Here is a 23,452-nt window from a genome sequence, read left to right as displayed (position 1 = left end):
AACCTTTATTGTCCGATACATCATTTTCTTCATAACTTCCGAACGCAATGACCGATCGTGATTATTTTCAATAGTGCTCAACTCAATAGTCGAATGCAACTTGTTGCGAGAAAATCGGTTAATGATTACTATAAGAAAAGTTAGCTAATGTTGTTCGGTTTATATATACATACGGACAGACAGACATTTTTTCAGTTTTACGAGCTGAATCAATTAGCATATAACAACATGGGTCTATAAGCCTTCTTTAAAAAAATCGATTTTGGAGCGAAATGATAGCCTTTCGGTACAACTTTGTTGTACGAGAAAGAGGCTCCTTTCAAATGATCTGAAACCTCCTTACAAGAGGCTCGGAAACCTCCTTACAAGAGGCTCGGAAGCCTCCTTTCAAGAGGCTCGGAAGCCTCCTTTCAAGAGGCTCGGAAGCCTCCTTTCAAGAGGCTCGGAAGCCTCCTTTCAAGAGGCTCGGAAGCCTCCTTTCAAGAGGCTCGGAAGCCTCCTTTCAAGAGGCTCGGAAGCCTCCTTTCAAGAGGCTCAAAGCCTCCTTTCAAGAGGCTCGGAAGTTTCCTTTCAAGAGGCTCAGAAATCTCCTTTCAAGAGGCTCAGAGCCTCCTTTCAAGAGGCTCAGAGCCTTCTTTCAAGAGGCTCAGGAAGCCTCCTTTCAAGAGGCTCAGAAGCCTCCTTCAAGAGGCTCAAGCCTCCTTTCAAGAGGCTCAGGAAGCCTCCTTTCAAGAGGCTCAGAAGCCTTCTTTCAAGAGGCTCAGGCCTTTTCAAGAGGCTCAGGCCTCCTTTCAAGAGGCCTCAGAAGCCTCCTTTCAAGAGGCTCAGGAAGCCTCCTTTCAAGAGGCTCAGGCCTCCTTTCAAGAGGCTCAGAAGCCTCCTTTCAAGAGGCTCAGAAGCCTCCTTTCAAGAGGCTCAGAGCCTCCTTTCAAGAGAGGCTCAGAAGCCTCCTTTCAAGAGGCTCAGAAGCCTCCTTTCAAGAGGCTCAGAAGCCTCCTTTCAAGAGGCCTGGAAGCCTCCTTTCAAGAGGCTCAGGCTTCCTTTCAAGAGGCTCAGAGCCTTCTTTCAAGAGGCTCAGAGCCTCCTTTCAAGAGCTCAGGCCTCCTTTCAAGAGGCTCAGGCCTCCTTTCAAGAGGCTCAAGCCTCCTTTCAAGAGGCTCAGGCCTCCTTTCAAGAGGCTCCAGAAGCCTCCTTTCAAGAGGCTCGGAAGCCTCCTTTCAAGAGGCTCAGAAGCCTCCTTTCAAGAGGCTCAGGAAGCCTCCTTTCAAGAGGCTCAGAAGCCTCCTTTCAAGAGGCTCAGGAAGCCTCCTTTCCAAGAGGCTCAGGCCTCCTTTCAAGAGGCTCAGGCCTCCTTTCAAGAGGCTCAGAAGCCTCCTTTCAAGAGGCTCAGAAGCCTCCTTTCAAGAGGCTCAAGCCTCCTTTCAAGAGGCTCAGAAGCCTCCTTTCAAGAGGCTCAAGCCTCCTTTCAAGAGGCTCAGGCCTCCTTTCAAGAGGCTCAGAGCCTCCTTTCAAGAGGCTCAGGCCTCCTTTCAAGAGGCTCAGAGCCTCCTTTCAAGAGGCTCAGAGCCTCCTTTCAAGAGCTCAGGAAGCCTCCTTTCAAGAGGCTCAAGCCTCCTTTCAAGAGCTCAGGAAGCCTCCTTTCCAAGAGGCTCAGGAAGCCTCCTTTCAAGAGGCTCAGAAGCCTCCTTTCAAGAGGCTCAGAGCCTCCTTTCAAGAGGCTCAGAAGCCTCCTTTCAAGAGGCGCAGAAGCCTCCTTTCAAGAGGCTCGGAAGCCTCCTTTCAAGAGGCTCGGAAGCCTCCTTTCAAGAGGCTCGGAAGCCTCCTTTCAAGAGGCTCGGAAGCCTCCTTTCAAGAGGCTCGGAAGCCTCCTTTCAAGAGGCTCGGAAGCATCCTTTCAAGAGGCTCGGAAGCCTGCTTTCAAGATTTTCCAATAGGAAGCTTGATGTATAAACAATGCAGTGATGCAAAGTTTCACAGAATAATGAAGATTGCAGACAACTTTTGGAGAGCCAAATATTCCGTTAGTTTTCAGGTCCGTTTTCCATGAATCTCATCAGTTATATTTTCATTTGCAGCGGGGGTATCTAAATGAATGCAAAATTTCGAAGGGGTACCTCTTAAGAAAATCGCCGATCTATGGTTACAAATGATGTCGTATCAGTTTCGCCGGAAAACCATGTAACATCAACACTCTATTCAAATGGCGATGAGCCAGCATCTTTGACCAATTTTGGTCAGTTTTGTGGTGCGTTATACCGGATTTCGTATGAGAATATCAGCAACGTAACAAAAAATTGGTGCTCGTTGACATCATATGAGCTGTGATTATTCACTTATTCCTTCTCTCATGTTTTTCTCTTCAAATATGTTTATTCTTTTTTCTTTCTAAACAGAAATAAAGTTTAATTTTTTTTCTTCTCACCTCTTCCTTTATATCATTTATTCCTTTACTAGTTTCCTTCCCTTTTCACTTTCTTCTTACTTATTTGTTACCTAGCAATAATCAAAAATACAAAGACAATGCAAAGAGGAGCAACCAATATATGAAGACATTACAATATTTGGGAAATGCTGAAACAATCGTTCAGCAGGGCGCGCAGTATTTCGGAAATGAGCCGTGTAATCAAACGCTTCCATTATTTGTTTTATCACAGATTTTATTATCAAAAAATGTAATTGAAAAAAATCAGTTTACTCTCCGCTAGATTCGCTTCTTTTAGCACGCAACTGCCAGAATTAAGTTACCCTTTATTCTAGTGGTTTGCACCTGGTTCGCCTTTTTGCCTATTAATTACGCTGCAATGTTTTGTTTTATGTACTGAATAGATTTGTTTCAAGCAACTACTGGGGTGACTCTCGCCCGCAACTGGAGAGCGCCACGCCTGCATGGGATGAAGGGTATAGAAGGAAAAGCGGTTCATTTTCAGCGTTTATGGAAAAAGTTTGCTAAAAATTTGGAAAAACGGTTTGCCTTTGCTTAGTCACTTTGTTTTGCTTAAGGTTCAAGATTTACAACAAGTACAAAATTTTCAATCGACTCTCACTTCTGTTTGTTTGCTTGTTTTGTAGTTTATTATTGGCGAGTTATTTTCTAATTATACAAGTGTTGATTCTTCGCTTCGTTTGCCCACTCGGATTCGGATCTATTCGCAGCTGAGTCATTCTTTATTCATTGCTGTTGTTTTTAAATTTACGTTATAATCAACTAATAACAATCAATTGTAAACTATTTTGTAAGCTAGGTGAGTTCTAGCAATTTGACTATTGTTCAGATATTAAATATATTCGTTTCTAACCAGTTAAAATCAACAACGCAATGCAACAGTATTCAAAGTTTAAGATAAACTAAAACATCGTACCAGGGTTGTAAAGCTCACACCAAATCTTCAACGATTATATGCAATTATTATTACAAGCTTAAACAGGTGATCGTGTTTCAAATTCCCATTGCGCCATACTATCGATTGTTTAACATATACAATCTACCACGAATCATTACGATGATTTGGTGTGAACTTAATATTTATTATGCAAAACTTTAAAATGGAGAGGAATGCATTCAGTAAACTTATCTAAACGATGCAAACATAAACAAAACCCTTTCTGGATCCATTTTGCTAAATCAGAGCTAACATACCTATCACCTTCCACCTCTAAACTTTGGCTTACTCCATTTCACTACCACGTAACTTATCGCGGATTCGTCTTGTCACTTTGTACAGGAGATGAGATTGATTAAACTCTAATTATAAGAACAGTTTTGTAGCACATCGTAATCGGTAACTAAATGTTTATTCTTATTTTTGTTGATTCTCTTGATGTGTTTATCTTCCAAGAGACTTAAGTATTGTTAGTATTAAAAATCTTGTGAGAATGAGTAACAAAATTTTGCTAAATAGATGAAATGTTTCTATAGAAGCGATTATTGTACTAAATATAACGCTTTGGTTTAATTTCACGTCAAAGTGATACTTAAATTCTTCTTTCATTGAAAATCGAAAGTAACAATTAAATTGTAGCTATTTCTAGGTATGAGTTGTTGAGACTTGTTCGTTTTTGTTTTTCATCCGGAAGGATGTTCACCCAGTGGTGAGTTCGTTCGGCTGATAACTGTTTTGAATGTTCCTCGCATCCGAAAACCACTCTCACCATTGGTACGCTGGATCCGTGTTGAAAGCTCTCAGTATTTGTCCTTACTATCATAGCTATTAAAAGTTTGGATTATCGCAAAACCCGCAATGCATGCCCTTTTCGAGGGAGCCAGAGATAAGCACAATGAGGATTTAATCAAGATTTACATACAGCAGTTGTCTCAATAGCAGTACGATCCCTATCAACAACGCCCAACTTGATCCGACCAACGTGGATCCCCGACCGCACAGTTCGATTATGCTTTCCTGAAAGATTAAATTCGTTGGAATTTCTCATACATTTCTTTGGACTGAAACACTTACATTCGCATGTTTGTTGATGCAGGTGAGGGGTCGCCTTCGTGGAAGCTCCACACTTCGGACCTTGTGACACGCCAAGCTAGCGTTGTAATCGTGCTCAACGGGCCACGTAGTAAGCACCGGGACGTGCGAAGGCAATGGACACAGCGTATCCAGAACCAGCAGTATCAGATTACTGGATGGGACTGGTAGTACCACGTATGGTCTAATTTGAGAAAATAAAAATTGAGGTTCAACGTACGTATGCTCCAAAATCTGTCTACCAACCTTTCACACTGATGGGCGTCCTTGTGGTACAAGGTCGGATCGGCATCATTGTTGAGCTCGTACAGCGTGATGACGTGATCGCAAGGCTCCGGTCGCGTTCGGTTGATCAGAACCTTATTGAACTCCGGTTCCTTGTACCGACCTGCCGTTGGGTCCTCAAAGTCCGGATCTGACATCGCATCGTACTGATTATCGTACGGCACTGGAAAATAAAATGTGTTCAAATAGGTGACCTAGTGATGCATTCAATTGTATTGCTACCTTCGTCGTATGCGTTCACGATAGTGAAGAATATCTGCACTATCAACCATAGGACGTAGGAAACTGCGTTCTTCAGGAACCACCAAATCACCTTCAATGGCTAAAATCAGATAAATTATATGAATGAAATCATTCCTTCAAAAATCTCTTCCAAACTACCGTCTGTATGATATTCCCCAAATTGATGATGTGCTTCCCCATGAAGCAGACCGCCTGGTAGTCGTAGATGGTGACGTTCTTGAAAATCCCATCATCGATCAATCGCTGCATGAATGCCGGTTTCACCTCCCCGAAGAACGCTCCCGTCTCCTGGAGCTGTTCGCTGATCACCACGAACCCATTGTTGTCTATCACGTAGCACTGGTAATCGCCGGTGAAGCACGTCTTCTCGCAAGTGTGATCACTGTTCGGCCGACACTGGCTGGTGATGTTCTTGAACAGGGTGTACATGGCCGAGTGGTGGAACTGGAAGCCAACCACGGCCACCGGCGTTTCCTTGCCGCCGTCGGTATGGAAGATGGCACTGCTGGCCGTCACCAGGGTGTCGTTCCGGTTTCCCGCATCGAAAGGAACCGAGTAGACGTAGCTGTTCTTGTCGTCGTCGTCCTTGCTGTTATCGTCCGGGCTGCGCTTGTTCTTGTTGTTGTAGTAGAGCTCCACGGCGCGTTTGTACCAAATCTCGTCGATCGCTCGGTTGTGCGTTTCGCTGAAGTCCGGTCTGGAATTGTTTAATTTTTTTTAATTAATTGTTTTGTTTTGAAAAGGTCATAAGGCTAGCAGGATCTCGGTTAGTTACTTTATTCTTTAAAAGTTAGATTTGTTCGAAATGTTGTTGCGGATGTGTTCAAAATCCTGATGAGGATTTGCTCCAAATTCTAATGAGGATTAGTTCAAAACCACCTTGTCCCAAATTCTGACAAGGATTGGTTTAAAATTGTACCAAAGATTTGTTCGAAATTGTTTTTCGGATTTTATCAAAATTTTGAACGAGGATTTGTTTCGAATCCTAATAAAGATTTGTTCCATATTTTGATGATGATTTATACTGCAGTCATACGCATATTTGTCCCATGTTTGCTGGGATTCCTATGTACATGAGACAGTTATGCGTATAACGGCAGTATACCAAATCCTTGAAACAATTTGTTCCAATTTCTAACGAGGATTTGTTCCGATCCTGCTGAGAATTAGCTCAAAATTTTTGCGAGGATTCGTTTGAAATCTTGATAAGGATTTATTTCAAACTCTGGTGAAGATTTGCTCGAAATCCTGATGTGGATATGTTCAAAATTTTGTTGCGGATTCGTTTCAAATTCGGATGACGATTTGCTCCGCATTTTTAATGAGGATTTATTCGAAATCTAGGGGAGGATTGGTTTAAAAACCTACCAAAGATTTGTTCGAATTTTTTTTCGGGTTTTATCAAAATTTTGAACGAGGATTTGCTTCAAATCTTGGGGACGTATTGTTCCAAACTCTTGAGGAACTTCGTTCGATTTTTTTGAGGATTTGTTCAAAGTTTTCTTGCGGATTTGTTCCAATTCGGATGAGGATTTGTTCAAACTCCTTGTGAGATTTTCCTCCGAATCCTGGTGAGTTTTTTTTTCAAATTATGTGAAGATTTGTTGCAAATCCTGTGGGGATTGTATGACATTTGCCAGAATGATTTTTGCCAGAAACCCATTTGCCAGAATAGACCATATGCCAGAAAGCCATTCCCCGGAATAGACCATTTGCCAGAATATACCATTCCCCAGAAATAGTAAAACTGGAAATTACGATTATTCCACCAATATAAAATATATAAAGAAGGTAATTATGCATAACGGGGATTTTGCATTATTTACTAATGAAGGGATTCTCGGTATAATTAATTTTCATAAAAGTGATTATTTAACATATTAGACATTTTTCAGAAAGATGGATACTATTTATAAAAAAAATACATTCATATTTGCCTAATACCAAACAAACTGTTTACGAATGGATATCATATTTCTTCGCCTCATTCCAGACGCAGACTTCATTTCAAAAATTAAATCATATCTACGATTGGGCAATATCACTTTAAGTCATACTAGACAGTTGTTTGCTCTCATTGAAGAAGTTAATTTCTTATTATTATAGTCTAGGCAAAATGTCTATAGAAGGAATCATATCCACAATTGCCTTAATCCGGACAAGCGCATACTTTTAATAAAAGAATTACATACATCATCATGGCCTTAATTCGGACAATCGTCTTATTTTGTAGAAGGGATCATTTCCACCATTGCTTTAATCCTGACAAACGCGTACTTTTAAAGAATTGATCACATCAACTATTGCCTTAATCCGGGCAAGCACCTACTTTTAAAGAAGGAATTACATCCACCATTGATTTAATCCTGCCAAACGCCTATTTTTAAAGAAGGAATCACATCCACCATTGCTTTAATTCCGGCAAGCGCCTACTTTGAAAGAAGGGATCACATCCACCGTGACCTTAATCGGGCAAGCGCCTTTTTTAAAGAATGAATAACATTCACCATAGCATTAATCCGGGCAAGCGCCTACTTTTAAAGAAAGGATCACATGCACCATTGCCTTAATCTGGGCATGCTCCTTCTTTTGAAGGAAGGATCAAGGATGTTACCGATCATTTAGTAATCTGCCTTCGATTATTTTAGTAGCTTGTCAATAACTCATTCCACCGGCCTAATTTCAAAATGTGTTGTATGGTGGACTTTTAGTGCGAAGGTTTTTCTACAACTCTCCTTAACAGGTCGATGTTCGAATTCCACTATTAAAGGAGTTACGGTGCTAGTTTCTATACGTATACTAAGTGATAACAAAATATGCAATCATTTAGTCTAAGTTACTGCTACTAGCGCTATAGCTCCGTTATTAGTGAAATTCAAACAACGAACTGTTAGGCAGAGTTGTAGAAAAACCTTTGCACTAGATGTCCACCATACAACACATTTTGAAATTCAGCCTCTGGAATGAGTTATTGACAAACTACTAAATGATCGAAGGCAGATTACTAAATGATCGATAACATCCTTGGGAGGGATCATATCTACAATTACTTTAATCCTTGAAAATGTCTATTTAAAAAAAAGGATCACATCCACTGTTGCCTTAATCCAGGCAAGCGTCTACTTTTAAAGAAGGAATTACATCCACCATCGCCTTTGTCCGGGAAAGCGCCATATCATATCGGGAGCGGGACCATATCCACAATTGCATTAATTCTAGCAAACGCCTATTTTCAAAGAAGGGATCACATTCACCACTACCTAAATCCGGGAAAGCGCGAATTTGTTAAAAAGGGATCACATCCACCATTGCCTTAATCCTGGCAAGTGGCTATACCCGATCAAGAATGCATAACAAAATTATAACAAGGGGTGTTATTTATTTCAGAAAAATATTGTAACAAAATGTGTTATAAATTTTGCTGGTTAGTTGTTAAAATAACAAAAATTATATCAAAAATACCTCTAGCCGTAACATAATTAAAACAGAGGTTGATAGCCTCATACCAACATTATAACAAACGTTGATATAATTTTTCTGTACAAAAATCTACTTTCAAGGTAATTGCCTACATCACGGATAGAAATCTGGTACGCTACCACGCCGGATTTCCATCCATAATGTAGGCAATTAACTTTGTTCCAGCTATGTATTAATATCTAGCGGGTTCAAGTTATACTGAAGGTGACTACCTCCGATTTTTTCCAATGTCTACAAAAAATGTAGGCAATTATTTTGTGAAAATATTCATAACTAATGTTGTTATTATTTTGATATTAAATAAAACTGGCCGAAGACACATTTTTATCGAATTATCTAATTATAACACACGTTGTTTTAAATAACAACAATTGATAGAATTGAGTTATAATTTTGTTATGCATTCTTGATCGGGTACCCGGCTAATTATGCTTTCTTCGAAAGAATTACGTCTCTTCAATTCTATTATCGACCTGTGCGGTTTTATATTCCTCACAAACTAGAATCAAATTGAAAACAACAAAAAATTATGGAAAATGTCTCTTATGCTAAATGGCTCTCCCCCCTCCCTTTTGACACTGTTCACAGTTATGCCAAAAGTTCATGGCGTTATGAATTATTGCGCAAACTGGGCAAACGCGTGCATGGCAAATAGCAGATGATCAATTCTAGGGAATGGTACATTCTGGCGAATGGCTTTCTGGGGAATGCACTATAGGGAAAGTGGTGGCCAAAAATGGAAAAATTGACTTGCTTAGTCTTTTTTTGTTCAAGTTGGACTATATCTAACAAGCAGGGCTGAGCAGTCTCAAGAGACCACCACCACAGTTTAGTTTGGGGTCTATACTATCTGCGGGACGAGAATCTGCGGGACGAGAATCCAGTTAATCACGATTATCGATTCTGCGAGCATAAACAAAAAAAAAATCATACAAATTAAACACAGCTTGAAATGTGAAATTAAGACTTATAAATGTTACACACTTAATTATTATTTTTGTTAAAAATGGTTAAAAACCCGGTGGCTAGCTTGACGTTTATCTTCGCAGTCGTGCCTGCGAGCGTAAGACCGCCGCGTTATTCTAGAAAAAGATAAGCGCGACAATAAATTGTGCACTAGTTATTTAATCGAAAGGAAATCTGAAAAGATTTTTTTATGATAATATGAAGCATCTTATTACTTTTTGATCTAAAAAAAATCTCATATAGTCATGAGTGATTTTTGAGTATTTATTACATATTTTTCCTACATGATGGAAATTTAAAAGTGAAATATTACGAAGGATTTAGAGTCCAAATATCTTGATTAAAAAAACTCGTTACTGAAAAAATGTACGAAGCATTCAAAGTACGAGTTGATCAACCCAGGGCAGACAGAGCAGGCCAGCACAACAGGGAACGTGTGTCGAAAGCATTTTCAATTGCTGAATTACTTTCCAAAGTTTTGGACATCGACAAAGAACTCATTGTTAGATTTCGTAATACTTTAATAGTAATCAATTGCCAAGTTCCGCTCAATCTTAACAAAATAGATGACTTTGTTAAAGGAACATATCGGCGGTGTATTAATTTGTCTGATTGATATAAGATCTCAGCAACACTGCATAAAGTACTCGCTCACGCTAGAAGCATAATAATACATTCGCCGGCTCCTTTTGGCATGTTAGCTGAAGAAGCAGCAGAGTGCCAACATAAACTACTGAAAAATGTCGTACCACGAGTCACGAGTTGATAATCTTCATGACGTATTTATTCGAGCCAGTGGCGTAGCCACGGGGGTGGTTTTGGGCATAAAACCCCCCCCAGAGACAAAATTTTTAGAACAAATTTTTTTTTTTGAAAAAAAAAATTGTTCAGAAAACCCCCCCCCCCCAGACCAATTTTCTGGCTACGCCACTGATTCGAGCTATGAACTTATCTGATCCTTTGATAAGTTTTATAAATCTATGTAGTAGAATACGAAAGAACGTATCACTTGAATATTCAGATTTTGTAAAATGACTACTCTGAAAATTTAAACGCTGAAGGCAATGCACTAGACTGGATGATGATTTTGCTTTTGATGAAAATGTAGAAAATGAATAGAATTGCTTGTGAATTTGATTTAGTTAATAAATACAATTGTTATGACACTAAATCAACAATTTGACGCCACAATACACGGATCGAGGCCACATCTCTCCAAGTTTTATTTTGTAGTATTCATCCTTGCAGTATAAACAATAGAGACAAATCATCAACTTAGTTGAGGTTATTGTAATGTGTCCAGTAAAAATAATGGAAACATATTAAAGAATAATCCTTTCAATTAGTTTGAATGATTTATAATATAGACTAGTCGACCCGACTATGCAGTTGTCCTGCATAGTAGGCGAAAATGCGCGTTGTGAAATGCCCATGCGAAATTCCTATACGAATCTCTATTTTAGGTTTCCACGATTTACTCATCCTTACTCGTGATTTTTACATGAGGAAATATCATATAAACCCGTCGGAAACTGTAACGAATGTAACTGCTGAAGGAATGAATCAAATCCATTCAGCCGTTTTTGAGTTATGCGGATACGAACACAGACCATTTCATTTTTATTATATAGATAGAAGATAAGTGTTTGTGGGGACTGGGGAGGGGTGAGGTTTAGTAGACAAATAATTATTCACCTACATACCTGATTGATAAAACAGTTTTATTATACAACATATTTAAAAAATGGGGGGGGGGTCAGATCTTGGCTAGGAAGGAGGGGGCTTCCACATCTTCTATTCAATCTTAGACACAGCAACCACATTCTAGTTTTGATTTGAATTTGAATTGTTCCTGAAATTAAAAACAAACGTTCAAGTTTATTGTTCAAGAATACGTAGCTTATTACTTGGCTAAATACTAGTTACAACATCCGGATGCGATGAAAATACATAGATAAAACTAATTTTATGCTGAACTTGCTAGAATACTATCAGAAAATGCGGAAAACCAAAAAATATTTTTGGCCACCTCTTTGTATGGAGCCGCCCCATAGTGGAATGGTCCATCATGGTAAATTTATTCTGGCAAAAAACCTTCTGGCGAATGTCATACAACCCCTGTGAGTACTTGCTTAAAACCCTGGTGGGGATTTGTCTCGCATCCTGATGAAGACTTGTTTCAAATTCTGATGAGGATTTCTAGCCTAACATTTCAAAAGGACTAAGTAACATTTTTTCATGAATTAACTTGAACTTTACAATCAACAGCTTTTGATTGCGGTACTCAAATTAATTCATGAAAAAAATGTTACTTAGGTCTTTTTGAAAAGTTAAGTGAGATTTGTTCCATTTCCTGATGTGGATTTGTTCTAATTCCTTGTGTGGATTTATTTCAAATCCTGGTAAGAATTTATCCTAAGATCCTGATGAGGATTTGTTCACAAATCCTGAAGAGGATTTGTTTAAAACCGTGGTGAGAATTTGTTCCAAATCATGGGAGGATTGGTTTCAAATCCTATCAAAGATTTGTTCAAAATTCATACGAGGATTTGATCAAAACTTTGGACGACGATTTGTTCTAAATCCCAAAGAGGAGTTGTTCCAAATCCTGAAGAGGATTTCTCCAAAATCCTGTTGACAATTTGTTCCAAATTCTCAACAGGATTTAAGGCAAATCTTAATCAGAATTAGGAAGAAAATCTCACCAGGAGTTTGAACAAATACTCATCAGTAGATTTGGGACAAATCCTCATCCGTATTGGAACAAATCCGCAAGAAAACTTCAATCAAATCCTCAGCAAATTTTCGAACGAAGGTCCACCATAATTTAGAACAAAACGCCACCAGGATTTGAAGCAAATCCTCGTTCAAAATTTTTTAAACCGAAAAAGAATTTCGAACAAATCTTTGGTAGGTTTTTCAACCTATCCTCCAATCCACACCCGCGTGGTGTTGAACAAATCCTCATTACCCAACTAACATTTAATGTCAATGTAAATGTTATTTCAACTCGTCTATACGGCTTCAAGCTGAATATGTGTGCTATACATATGATCAAGAATTTCTATTCAATGCTTTTACCAGCAAATCTGGCGAATCTATTCAGCTGTTTTTGACGTGCCTGCACAGCTACTTTACAGCATGTTACACATTTTTTTCTCAATCTTTGTTAAACCATTTAGTAATATAATTCGCTTCAATGGCGCTTATTCAGATTTTTTGAATCTGTTATTTTCAGCCACTGAATTCAATTTGATTAAATATATTATTTGAGAGGAGAGTAAATTTCGGAGTTTATTTAAAGTTTTTTTTTGTGAACACTCAAATATCAATTTTGTTGCTATCTAGATTCGAACTCCTGATCTCCTGATTCAATGGCTGCTGCTTTGTCATCACCGTCACTTTGACATATGTAAATAACAAAGAAAATTATGGATGTGTATACATTGCGGTTTTGACGTTCCATACTGATAAGCTATTAAAAGAAGCAGTATAAGGTTTACTTAAACGTTTTGTAATCTTCAAAGATACAAAAGTTGCCAAAAAACTTCGTTAGTTCATTTATAGCGCCATTATGCTATACTGACTAACTGTTAGATATTTGAGTAATAGTCGAGTTGAAGTTTAAGGGATTATTTGCGGAGGCTTTTCTTTTATTCAGCATTGACTGCTTTTATTCAAATATTATACAGCCAAAGGCTAGAAGTTAAAGCTTTTATCACCAAATTTGTTAGTTGGGTAGAACTCGGAGCAAATCGTCATCCGGATTTGGAACAAATCCGCAACAAGATTTGGAGTAAATCCACATCAGGATTTCGAACAAATCTTCACCAGGGTTTGGAACAAATCTTTATTAGAATTTTAAACGAATCCTCGCTGAAATTTTGAACACATTCTCACCAGGATGTAAAAACCCAATCGTCGCGAGGATCGGAACAAATCCTCGTCAGAAATTGGAACAAATCTTTTCAAGGATTTGGAATAAATCCACATCAGAATATGGAACAAATCCTCATCAGAATTTGGAACTAATCTTCATTAGGATTCGAAACAAATCTCCACCAGGATTCCTTGTTCAAAATTTTGATAAAATCCGAAAAACAATTTCGAACAAATCTTTGGTAGGATTTTAAACCAATCCTTGCCAGAATTTGAAACAAAGTGATTGTAAACTAATTCTCATTAGAATTTGGAGCAAATCCTCATCAGGATTTCGAACTGCTGAGGATTTGTTCCAAATCCTGGTGAGGATTTGTTCCAAATCATGGGGAGGATTGATTTCCAATCCTATCAAAGATTTGTTCGAAAAATTGCTAGGATTTGATCAAAACTTTGGACGACGATTTGTTCTAAATCCTGAAGAGGAGTTGTTCCAAATTCTGTTGACAATTTGTTCTAATTCCTCTTGATTATTTTGTATCAAATCCTGGATAAAACTCGTTTCAAATCCTGGTGAACATTTTGTTTCAAATCCTGATGAGGATTTGTTCCGATCCTAATGAAAATTTGTTCCAAAGCCTGATGAGAATTTGTTCCAAATTTTGATGAAAATTTGTTCCATTTCCTGATGTGGATTTGTTCCAAATCCTACTAAGGATGTGTTCCAAATCATGGGGAGGATTGATTTCAAATTCTATCAAAGATTTGTTCGAAATTTTTGCGAAGATTTGATCGAAACTTTGAATGGCGATTTGTTTTAAACCTGTTGACAATTTGTTCCTAATGTTGATTTGTTCTTAATCCTGGTGAGGATTTGTTCCAATTTGTGAGAATTTATTCCAAATCCTGATGAGGATTTGTTCCAAATTCTGGTGAGTGTTTATTTCATATCCTTGTGAGAATTTGTTCTCAATCTTGATAAGGATTATTTCCAAATCCTGATGAGAATTTGTTTTAAATCCTATTAGTATTTATTTTAAATCATAGTGGGGATTTGTTTCGAATCCTTAGGAAGATTAGTTCCAAATTCTGATGAGGATTTGTTTCATATTCTGATGTGGATTTATTCCAAATCCTTGAAAAGACTTGTTCCAATTCCTGATGAGGATTAGTTCCGATCCTCGCAAAGATTTTCTAATCCTGGCGGCGTTTGGTTCTAAATCCTGTACGAAGTTTTGTTGATGATTTGTTCGAAGTTTTGTTGCGGGTTTGTTCTACATCCGGATGATGGAATTTCTTCCGTATCCTGGTGAGGATTTTTTTCCAAATCGGTGGGAATTTGAGACGAATCCTGATTTGTTCTAAACTATGGTGAGGATTTGTTCCAAATCTTGGGGAGGATTGGTTTCAAATCCTATCAAAGATTTGTTCGAACATCGATTTGTTCTTAATCCTGAAGAAGAGTTGTTCCAAATCCTGAAAAGGATTTGTTCCAAAATCTTTTGAAGACGAACAAATCCTCACCAAACCTTGGTGATGATTTGTTCGTATCCCTGGTGAGGATTTGTATCAAATCCTGGATACTGGATACATTTTGTTTCAAATTCTGGTGAGGATTTGTTTCAAATTCTGATGAAGAATTGTTCTGAATCATGGTGAGGATTTGTTTCAAATCCTGATGAGGATTTGTTCTGAATCAAGGTCAAGAATTGGTCCTAATCCTGATGAGGATTTGTTCCGAATCCTGGTGAGTGTTGGTTCCATATTTTGGTGATGATTTGTTTCAAATCTTGTTGAGGATTTGTTTAAAATCCTAATGCGGATTTTTCCCAAAACCATGTTAGGATTTATCCTGTGTTATGGAGAGAACTTGATCCAAATCTTGGGCTGGTTATAATTAAAATTCTGGCGAGGGTTTGATCTAAATCATGTTAAGGAACTGTCAAAATCCGAGCGAGGATTTATTCCAAAACCTGGTGAGATATATTTGTTTTATTTCCTAGGATCTGTTTCAAATTGGGACGAGGATATGTTCCAAGTCCTTGAATATTTGAGTTTTGAGTATTTGTTCTCAATTATTCCGAGCATTTTTTTTTCAAAATTTTATTAAGGATTTGTTTCTGTTGAGCATTTGTTTCAAATCCTGATGAGAATTGGACGAGGGTTATTTTCAAGGATTGTAATTTGTAACGCACTTCCTTAAATCTTAACAAAGGTTTGTCACAAATAATGACAAGGATTCGAATTAAGTCAATAAATGGTTTGTCATATGGATTTTGGCCACAAAGTATGACGATGAGGATCCATCCTAAATCCAAATTAGAAGACTCATTCCAAATCCTGGTAGAGATCTGTTTCAAACCCTGGCGAAAATTTGTTTGTTATCCTGGCGATGGTATATCCCAAACCTTGACGATTGTTTGTTTCACTTCTTGTCAAGAATTTGTCCCAATTCCTGAGAAGGAATTGCTCAAAATTTGGATGAAAATTTGTTCAATATTCGAACGAGGATTTGTTTAAAATTTTGACTTGATGCGGTTTTTTTCCTCATTTGTGGTGACGATTACTCTTAGCGGGGTTGGCAGTCATATGGCTACTGCTTCTGTCTCATACGCAGGAGGTCGTGGGTTAAATCCCAGGTCCGTTCCATTCTCCTACTTTGTATCTTTCTCTATATTTCTCATGTTCTAGCTAGAACTGGAAATGGACTTCCATACCGTTTCCATTACTATTCCTATATCTCCTACTTGAGTATTCTAACAGTAATCTGCTAGAATTGGAAATGAACTTATAGAGCTCATTTCCTACATCCAATTAGAAATTCCATCAGTTACCTTCTCCTATCTATCACATTGGCAGCTCGTTAACCAAGATGGACCTCTGCCTCTCGAACCTAACACAAAAATTCCAACAAATTCCGCATGAACTCGTGGCAAGTGCAGAGGTATATTCGGCTTGCAGTGGGCGAGTGATTGCATCATCATTTCCTCCCCTTTCCTACATTGACTTGCATTCTGACGTGGCAGGCGCCAGTATGACCTAACAAATGAGATCACCAGTACTTGTACATTGAAGATGTGTGCTAGTCCCAAGCAAACATCTGTTGGTTCCCTGTGCAAGAACAGCTGATCTGGTCATAATGGAGTAGCAACTACGAGCAGTCAATCAAGCTCAAGCTCAAGCTCAAGCTCATCTGTGGTGACGATTGCTCTTTTTTGGAATTCTGACAAGAAATTATTCCAAATCCTGTAAAAAATGTTTAAATTCCTGGCGATGATGATGCTGGGTCATTAGGCCGAAGGCCATTAGGCCAAATAGTCATTAGGCCGAACGGGAAACAAGTGAGAAATGAGTAGTGGGAAGTGAGAAGTGGGTGGTGAGAAGCTAGAAGGAAGGATTGAAGAAAAAGATGAAGGAGGAAGGAAGAGGAAAGAAGGAAGAAGACAGCAGGCAGAAGGGAAAAAGGAGAAAGAAGAAGGAAGAAGGGAGAAGGTAGCAAGAAAAAGAGCTAAGGAGAAGGAAAAAGGAAGAAAGAAAAAGGTGTAAGAACGAACCATGAATAAGGAGGAAGGAAGAAGGAAAAAGGTGTAAGAAACAAGCAAGGAGAAAGAAGGAACAGGGAAGTATGAAGAAGGACGAAGGAGATGGAAGAAGGAATAAGGAAGAAGAAAAAAGAAGGCAAAAGGGAGAAAGAAGAAGGAGGATGGAAGAAAAATGAGGGGTTAGAATCAGAAGGGTGTATGTGACATTTTGGTCAAAATTTAGTTGACTACATTATAAAAAATGTAAAAAATCACAAGACATTAGTAATTTTTTGAATTTTCATACAATTTGTATTGAAAACTTTGCACCCATTTTCCTTAAATTAACCTTTTGTCACTCCTTTTCGTCACTCCTCTCACGCATTTTGTCACTCCTCAAATATTAAAAAAAAAAACCCTGATTAATCCACCTAGCGGTGATGGTGCCTTTCTCGTGCATTATAAAAATAATATTTTGGCCATTACTCTTTCAATTTTCAATAGAAAACAATGGTAGAGTTTTCTGCGTTGAATACAACTTGTTGCGAGTAAATCGGTTAAGGATAAGAACCTGAAAAATGAGTGACATTTTTTTACTCAATTTTTCTATAAAAGAGTGGTATGGGCCTTCTATAAAAAGTTTGTTTTTGGAGCGATCATATAGCCTTCACGTATACTTAGTATACGAGAAAGGCAAAACGGTGGTAATGGGAAGAAAAAAGGAGGAAGAAAGAAAGCGCGTAGAAAGAAAAATGAAAAGGAAGAAAGAACTGACTTCTCACTTCTAGCTTTCAACTTCTCACATCTCATTTGTCCTAATGCTGCCTAATGACCAATCGGCCTTATGAACGTTCGTCCTAATGGCCTGATACCGCTCCAGATCGTGACGAAAGTTTGTTTCAAATTCGGGGGACGACGATTAAGGCAAAAAATTAGAGAAACAGAAAGAAACACATGAGCAAAATATCAAATAAGAAAGAAGAAAAAATAACAAAAAAAGAAAAAAAAAGGAATAGAAAAGAAGAAATGAGAAAGATGGGGCCCTCCTTAGTTCCTAAAACATGAGTGAGTTTTATATTGCGCACATCTTGTTACATTTTGGTGTACAAGAAAAGCAAAAAGAAAGAGTAGAAATTAAAAAAAGTGAATGTGGCAATATATAAATGAAAATAAAAGGAAAACGAAGAAAAGAAAAATGAAAGGGAAACATATAAAAAAGTAGCAGAATTGATAATTAGTGAAAAATGAATAAGTGGAGAAATATGTACCTCATAAATTACCAGAAGTGGTAGGAAGTGTCTCACTAGTGGCTGAGGATGACACATAAATGAAAGGGAAGTGTTCCACAAATGATCAAAAGTGAACCATACTATAGCGTATTAAATGAGTAGAAGACACATAGAACAAGAAAGCGAATAGATTTGACCTTTGAGTTGGTGAGAATGATGTATGGTCACCAGACGTTACCTACATGAAATTTTCGGAAGTGAATGAGTTAAATGTTTTAAAATATTTGCAATACACCGCTCAAATTCTTCTTGCAGCCCTTCACGGACATGAACCGTAGGCGTTAAATTGGGTAAGACGTAAAGCTTTCAGCGTTTTCGAGCGAAAGGGCCTACGTATATTTTATTATTATTTTTTACATCCTCGCCCAAAATGTAAAGTTGGAGAGACTCAAGAACTACATACCTAAATGTTCATCATTGGATCTGTTTTAAATTTTGCTTTTGAACTAAGCCATATACAAATGATTTTATTTGGGTCAAACTAAATATCACAGTGCTGTGTACATAGACACATGAATCAAAGGATGTATCAATAATGTTTACTTAATACTGCGAATCGTAGAAAATACGGCAGACTTAAGTAGGCTGATCATTTAGTACAAATGTTAGAGGAAAGAATTGTAAAAATAACACATTATAATTCATTTCTGAATACTTACTCCGATTGCTTGGACTCATCGCCAAAGTTCATGTGGTCCTGCCACCTGGTAAGCCCACTGTGGGTTGCCAAAAACGAAACCGTAACTCCGAATCGTTGCTTGAATTCATTCCTTCAGGCGGCATTGATGAAATTATACAAGAGCTCAATTAAAGTCACATAATAATGTTCGAAATGATTGAAAACGCCATCGAATAGTTAACTGTTGACATCGTCTCGTGTACACTAGCATGAGTTCAATTACCTTGGCAATAAACCCATCAAAACTGCAATTGGGCTAGGGCTATTCCATATGAGTGTAAAATACGCGAAAAAACAAATCGGAACCATAGGGAAAGAAAAGACAAAACAACAGAGAACAAAACCCGTGGTGCGTAATGTGATGTTGATTAGGCAGTTAGCAATTAGTGGATTAGTGTTTGTTGTAATTAAATTCATCGGTGCGTAAAATTAGGTTCATGTTCGATGGAAGGGGGAAAAGAAATGTAATCATACGATATTTTTTAGCATTAATTAGTCACACTCGAGTCTCGATATAGAATTGTGAAAACCAAAACTGAAACCGAAAACGAAACTGCAACTACAGAAAAGGGGAAAGAAAATCTCACGGGATAAATTCGATCCGTGATGGGTTGTTGGAGCAGTTCTTACCCGCCTTTTTCATCCCTGCTACCGCTGCCTCCGCTGGTATTTTTGGAGAACCATTCCGTCACTTTGGCATCGTAGACCAGGGCTTGCATCAGCTGGCGATCGCCTAGGGTGAGCCAAATGGTTGGACAGTGGGAATGCAAGGAGGAATCAAGCGAAATCGGAAATGATTAGGAGTTTGATTTGTTGGACGTGGTTCTACACTAAAGTGTTAATACTAAGTCTAGTGCTGTTGGTGGGGTTAAGGTTCAGTAATTTGGTGATGGAGGAATATGTGAGAAATTATGATAGATAGTGAACATGAGCAATGGATGTGCAACTATTTTAGGATGGTAAACTGTGATATGTGAGCTTTAAATGATACATAAGTCAACACCAAGTGCTTTGTGAATTCTGAGTAAGGACTCATAAATAAGGTGCATCTCAAGAAAACAACTTAATTGTTGGTACGGAATTGTAACACAAGAAGAGTTGACACACTGCAGTGAATACGATGTGTATGTAGTTGATTTTCGTGTTTCGTAGTGTATTATGTTGTTGTTGGTTTAAGGTGTGATACCATTTTCCAAATTCGTAGTACATTAGGGTGGCTCAAAAAACACTTTCAATTTTTTGTTATGGGCCGCCCTCTTATTCGGTTCTATTTGATGCCCTGATGCTCTGGACAAAATTTCAGCCGAATCGGTCAACGTTTGGGCGGTGCTAAACTCGTTGGAAGTTTATATGCAAAAATGTATGCAGAAACATAAAAAACAGTGAATTGCAGTTGGACGGCACTACTTACGATGAAGAACTATTATACTCATTCAGATCTTAAAGAATTTAATACAGAACGTTATACAGAAACGAATAAGAGGGGGGTCCATCAAAAAAATTGAAAAAAGTTTTTTCCATATTAATTTGAGCCACCCTATTGTACATATATGTACAGGGCAGTAGTCAGGGACTACACTTTCATAGCATCCATCGTTGTTCTAATGCTGCAATTTCCAATTTTCTCCATAAAGTGACACCCCTCGTACTACTACAGTTGTCACCCGAGATTGGCTATCTTCTTTTATCACATTATTGACCCGATATCATCATCATATAAGATTTAAGTCCTTCAGTTCTTTCAACATTCATTCGTTGATTCACTTTACTACGATGTGACCAGTAAGCGTTCTGTGATACGCAGAACGCCTTTCTGGATTACACAACTGGCTTGAAAATAAACACGACAAAAATGCATTCCGCTAAAATTTGGGCTGAAAAAAAAATGTTTGTAGCGCTGCCTAGAGGAACTATTCTGTTTTCCATCTCACTAACCATATATTCATCTCATCGCAAAACAAAGAAATGCGGCACCAATTTCGTCGCTTCTTTTTGCTAACATGCGTGAGACCAATATCGGAGCTATGAGATGAAGTCCAGGAGCAGTAACCCTAGATTGATTTAACTTTAAAAAATGAAGTTGAAAAATTCAGCGTCCCGCGAAACGCAAAGTTCACATGAAGTTCATACGAATTCCGAGTATGATAGCCCGTTAATTTGTACTAATGTTTGAATTCTAAAGAAAATATCTCATAGAAGCCCAAAATGTCGTTAGAGACTATTGGAAGATTATAATAATTTCCCAAAAATCATAGGTCCTCCGTAGCCAAGCGGTAAGACGCGTGGCTACAAAGCAAGACCATGCTGAGGCTGGAGGTGGCATTAATTTCCCACTGGAATATTACCGCTTCACCGCTTAGTGTTCATTCAGCACAGTAATTCCAAGTCCAGTTACCATTTTTGCATTCGTATATCATGAGGCTAACACGATGAAACTTTTATGCCCATGGAAGTCGAGACAATTTCCAAACCGAAAATTGCGTAAACCGGCACTGGGAATCGAACCCAGCCATTTTCAGCATGGTCTTGCGTTGTAGCCGCTCGTCTTACCGCTATGCTAAGGAGGATCCCCCTCCACCATCTTATGTAGTGCAAAACGAAGCTATTGAAAAGTCCTCTACCAGGGTATATACTACCTGGAAAACCTGGAATTATTAAAGAATTCTCAACTGTATTTCCGAACGAATTTCTAAAGGAATTTTCAAAGGAACTCCTGAAGGAGTTCCCAAATCAAACCTTAAAACATTTCCGAGGGAATTGCTAAAGGGATTGCTAAAGGAACTCGTAAAGGAATTTACAAAGGAATTCCCAAATGATTTTCTGAAGGAATTTTCGTAAGAAGTTCTTTATTGAGTGGGCAAAAAATTCCTCGCCCCCCTCCCAAAGGTGGCGCCTAAAAGCTTTTACACCAAAGCAGTTTTTGCTGTATAGTCAACTCATATTTGACCAAAATGTCACTTCGCTTACATCTCTTTGCTTCTAACCCCCTCAAGTAATATTTTTCCAGAATTCAGCATGATCCTTAAATACATTCGAGAAACATAAATTTATAACAAGGTCCAAACTTCTGAAAATAAATTTATTAAATTTCCGCCCATCCCGTCATGAATACAACCCTCCTCCCGGTGCTTCAAAAACCTTTATTATGAAAAAAAAAATACCATTTAATCGGCAGCCGCCATTCGATTCCTACTATAATTCTACGCTTCTGAAAAAAAAATTAAAAAAAAATGTTGGTGAGATTTTCGAGTTTTTGATGAAAAACGCCTTGTTAGTCAATCAAAAATCCATAGAACATTGTGATAAATTGAAAACGAGTTTTTATGAAAAATCAATTAAATCTCTATACCTTAAAAATAACCATTTTCTTTTGAAGCAATAGGGTAACCGCACCTTCAATGGAGGTAGCACCATTAGTGGAGGTAGTATGACATTTTTTGTAACTAAACACTCTACGATAGTTGATTCATTATGGTATAAATATGATGTCGAATACAACTTATCCTAAAATCAAACAATGATTTTTCTCAATAAAATTGACCCCCTGTACCTATAGTGGAACAGCTGTGCGTAGCTCTGGAAGGTGCAATTCGAAGATCTGATGTGCAAAGAAATGGAACCGTCATCAACCAGTCTTACATGCTCATTGATTTTTCGCATGACATCGACATCATTGATGTAGATCGCAGAGTAGTGGGAGAGGATTTCAAACGGGAGACTGAAAGAATAGGTCTGGTCATGAACTCTGTCAAAAGTTAGTACCTGGTGGCTGGCAGAGAGCGTGGTGTTAATTTATTTTGTATGTATTGATCCAACTGACTTTTTAGAAGTCTTATTGAATATCTTAATTAATAGGAACAATCATATTCAACAGCCATCAATCTTAAACAAATAGACTACATTCGTTTACAACCTCTATCATAACAAACTCTACTGCCCTTAACCTCCGAATGAGAAATATTTGATACTATTATACGATAGGCTTCCACGTGTCATTTGATCTAGTAATAAATTCCCTGAATTTCACATTTTTAGGCCATGTGGAACAAGATGTGCACAAGATTTAAATTTAGACGCTAAGACTACTTTAAATGAGACAAAATCTAGCTTTTATGCTTTTTCCAATTCGAAACTAACTTTGTCACATCTATATTTTCGGTCTCATAGAAATTAATCGCTCGTGCGACCATACGCTGTACATCAAGTTCAGTTGCTCTATTGCCGATGTTGGTTAACAGCAATGAGAAGTCGTTATTCTCTTCATATAGACTGTTATCCTCGTGAAAATAATCATCACAAGCGGTTCCATCGAACAGACAATGAGACTCTGGTGTAGAGTGTGGCAAAACACGGCTGATCGATGATCTCGTAGGTAGTGGTGCAGAGTTCGTTCTAATAGTTTTTACTATTTCGGCAACAGTACTCTTCAGTTCTTCCACTTCATCCGCAACCGATCTCGTCTGCTTCCCATTGAAAGTGCTTTCGTTCTTGGAGCGTTGAAAAGTATTCATTAAGCAATCACACATCCAGGCTACATTTTTCGAAAGTGATTCGATGATGTTCCACTGTAGATCCCGTAGACCAACACAGTTGCAGTGAAGTATTCCCGCACAGCCACCTTTACTGGCAATGAAGAAG

The 23,452-nt window shown here is 38.2% G+C and overlaps 1 protein-coding gene across 6 annotated transcripts in view; it reads right to left on the bottom strand.

Annotated features, from left to right (window-relative positions):
• Positions 1-2,636: 2,636 nt before the first annotated feature.
• Positions 2,637-23,452, bottom strand: part of LOC134210608 (voltage-dependent calcium channel subunit alpha-2/delta-3) — a 74,162-nt gene continuing 53,346 nt past the window's right edge. For 3 of the 6 annotated variants that reach the window (XM_062686737.1, XM_062686739.1, XM_062686740.1), the window contains 8 exons: positions 19,445-19,547; positions 19,038-19,076; positions 18,795-18,905; positions 5,139-5,697; positions 4,980-5,079; positions 4,719-4,920; positions 4,455-4,656; positions 2,637-4,397 (listed from right to left, as the gene is read on the bottom strand). In XM_062686737.1, coding sequence (XP_062542721.1) covers positions 4,284-4,397; positions 4,455-4,656; positions 4,719-4,920; positions 4,980-5,079; positions 5,139-5,697; positions 18,795-18,905; positions 19,038-19,076; positions 19,445-19,547 — 1,430 coding nt within the window. In that variant the 3' untranslated portion in view covers positions 2,637-4,283. The remainder of the gene's footprint in view (positions 4,398-4,454; positions 4,657-4,718; positions 4,921-4,979; positions 5,080-5,138; positions 5,698-18,794; positions 18,906-19,037; positions 19,077-19,444; positions 19,548-23,452) is intronic. The other 3 variants (XM_062686738.1, XM_062686741.1, XM_062686742.1) reach the window with 1 other exon arrangement.

Source organism: Armigeres subalbatus, chromosome 2 (genome assembly GCF_024139115.2).
Source record: "Armigeres subalbatus isolate Guangzhou_Male chromosome 2, GZ_Asu_2, whole genome shotgun sequence".
Taxonomy (NCBI): domain Eukaryota; kingdom Metazoa; phylum Arthropoda; class Insecta; order Diptera; family Culicidae; genus Armigeres; species Armigeres subalbatus.
This window is presented reverse-complemented; position numbering and strand designations above follow the sequence as displayed.